Source organism: Priapulus caudatus, unplaced genomic scaffold (assembly GCF_000485595.1).
Source record: "Priapulus caudatus unplaced genomic scaffold, Priapulus_caudatus-5.0.1 Scaffold678, whole genome shotgun sequence".
In the NCBI taxonomy this organism is placed as follows: Eukaryota; Metazoa; Priapulida; class Priapulimorpha; order Priapulimorphida; family Priapulidae; genus Priapulus; species Priapulus caudatus.
In genome coordinates this window covers 64,345-65,540 of record NW_014577739.1, presented here as the reverse complement: position 1 = coordinate 65,540, position 1,196 = coordinate 64,345, and the positions used below count along the sequence as shown (strand labels likewise).

The 1,196-nt window shown below is 41.7% G+C and overlaps 1 protein-coding gene across 1 annotated transcript in view; it reads left to right on the top strand.

Moving 5' to 3' along the window:
• Positions 1 to 655: 655 nt before the first annotated feature.
• LOC106812712 overlaps positions 656 to 1,196 on the top strand; it is a 1,604-nt gene continuing 1,063 nt past the window's right edge. The window contains exon 1 of the mRNA XM_014816654.1: positions 656 to 1,113. Coding sequence (XP_014672140.1) covers positions 656 to 1,113 — 458 coding nt within the window. The remainder of the gene's footprint in view (positions 1,114 to 1,196) is intronic.

Below are 1,196 nucleotides of genomic sequence, written 5' to 3'. Positions count from 1 at the left end.
ATACTGGAAAAGCGAACTTATTAAGTTCAAATATGATGCCAAACCAACCGGTTACGATCCAGCCAACTTGAAAAGACGACCTAATTTGGAGCTGAATATACAGGCTTAAAGCCTACGTTCAGAAGCATCCCTAGGTATCCCTAGGTATTAAAATGTAATTGGTCTTTATGATGTTTTCTACCCTCATGAAAACACAAGGCACTCCAGGCTATCATGATGAATGCTACCGCCACTTTTGCAATATTACCGAGATGAACCGGGCCATTCGGAGGAATAAAAGGCAAAATAGTACAAATTACTAAATTCACTTGAATGTCTTCTCATATGCAAGAAATAAACAAAAAGAAGTACTTCTTACAATTGTGTTTTAAGTGGAAAATCAAGGAACACAATTCCAATTGAAAGTAGTAGTTATCCTCAAATAAAGGGGCAATTATGAGTTTTTAGTGCATGTCGTGATAAATCGCTGCAATCTCATTGGATAACGCAGCAGGCACTATGAAGCGATAGTGCCCGCCTGAGCGGGCACTATCGCTTGCGCGATGCATTGTTAAAAAAAATTATATAATCAATAAAAAATTCGAATTCCATTTTCCCTACCTGTAGCAGTTTTGCTGAGACATCGACAGGTGACGAGACCAGCGTTGTTATCAGTATGGAGCGCTCCAGATTTTCCACCACTGACGCTAGTGAATTCGTAAAACAGCAGCAAAGCAAGAACACAGCAGAAGCAACAAAGTTTTCAGTAAAAGTCGTGCGAGAGTTTTGTGGAGAAAGGGGAATGGCAAAGGACTTTCAAACGTACGAAGTGCCAGCAATGGCCAATCTATTGAAAGACTTTTTCTCGAATGTCAGAAATCAAGGCGGTAAAACTTACAGCAAAAGTACGCTCTGTGCCATCCGTCAAGGTATTCGACGATACTTACAGGAGCCTCCGCATGAGAGGAGCATCGACATAATTTCTGATCCCAGGTTTAAGAGTGCAAATCACGCTTTTAACAGTATGCTGAAGAAGGCTAGGCAGGAAGGAAAAGGCCAGGTACAGCACAAACGACACATACCTGCAGGTAACTATCGGCACATATTTTCGCAGTTTCATATATTCGTTGTCATGTACAAACCTCTCTGTCTCCCCCTCGCCCTCTCTCTCTCTCTCTATCTCTCTCTCTCCAACTCTCCAACTTGAATCCTTAGGT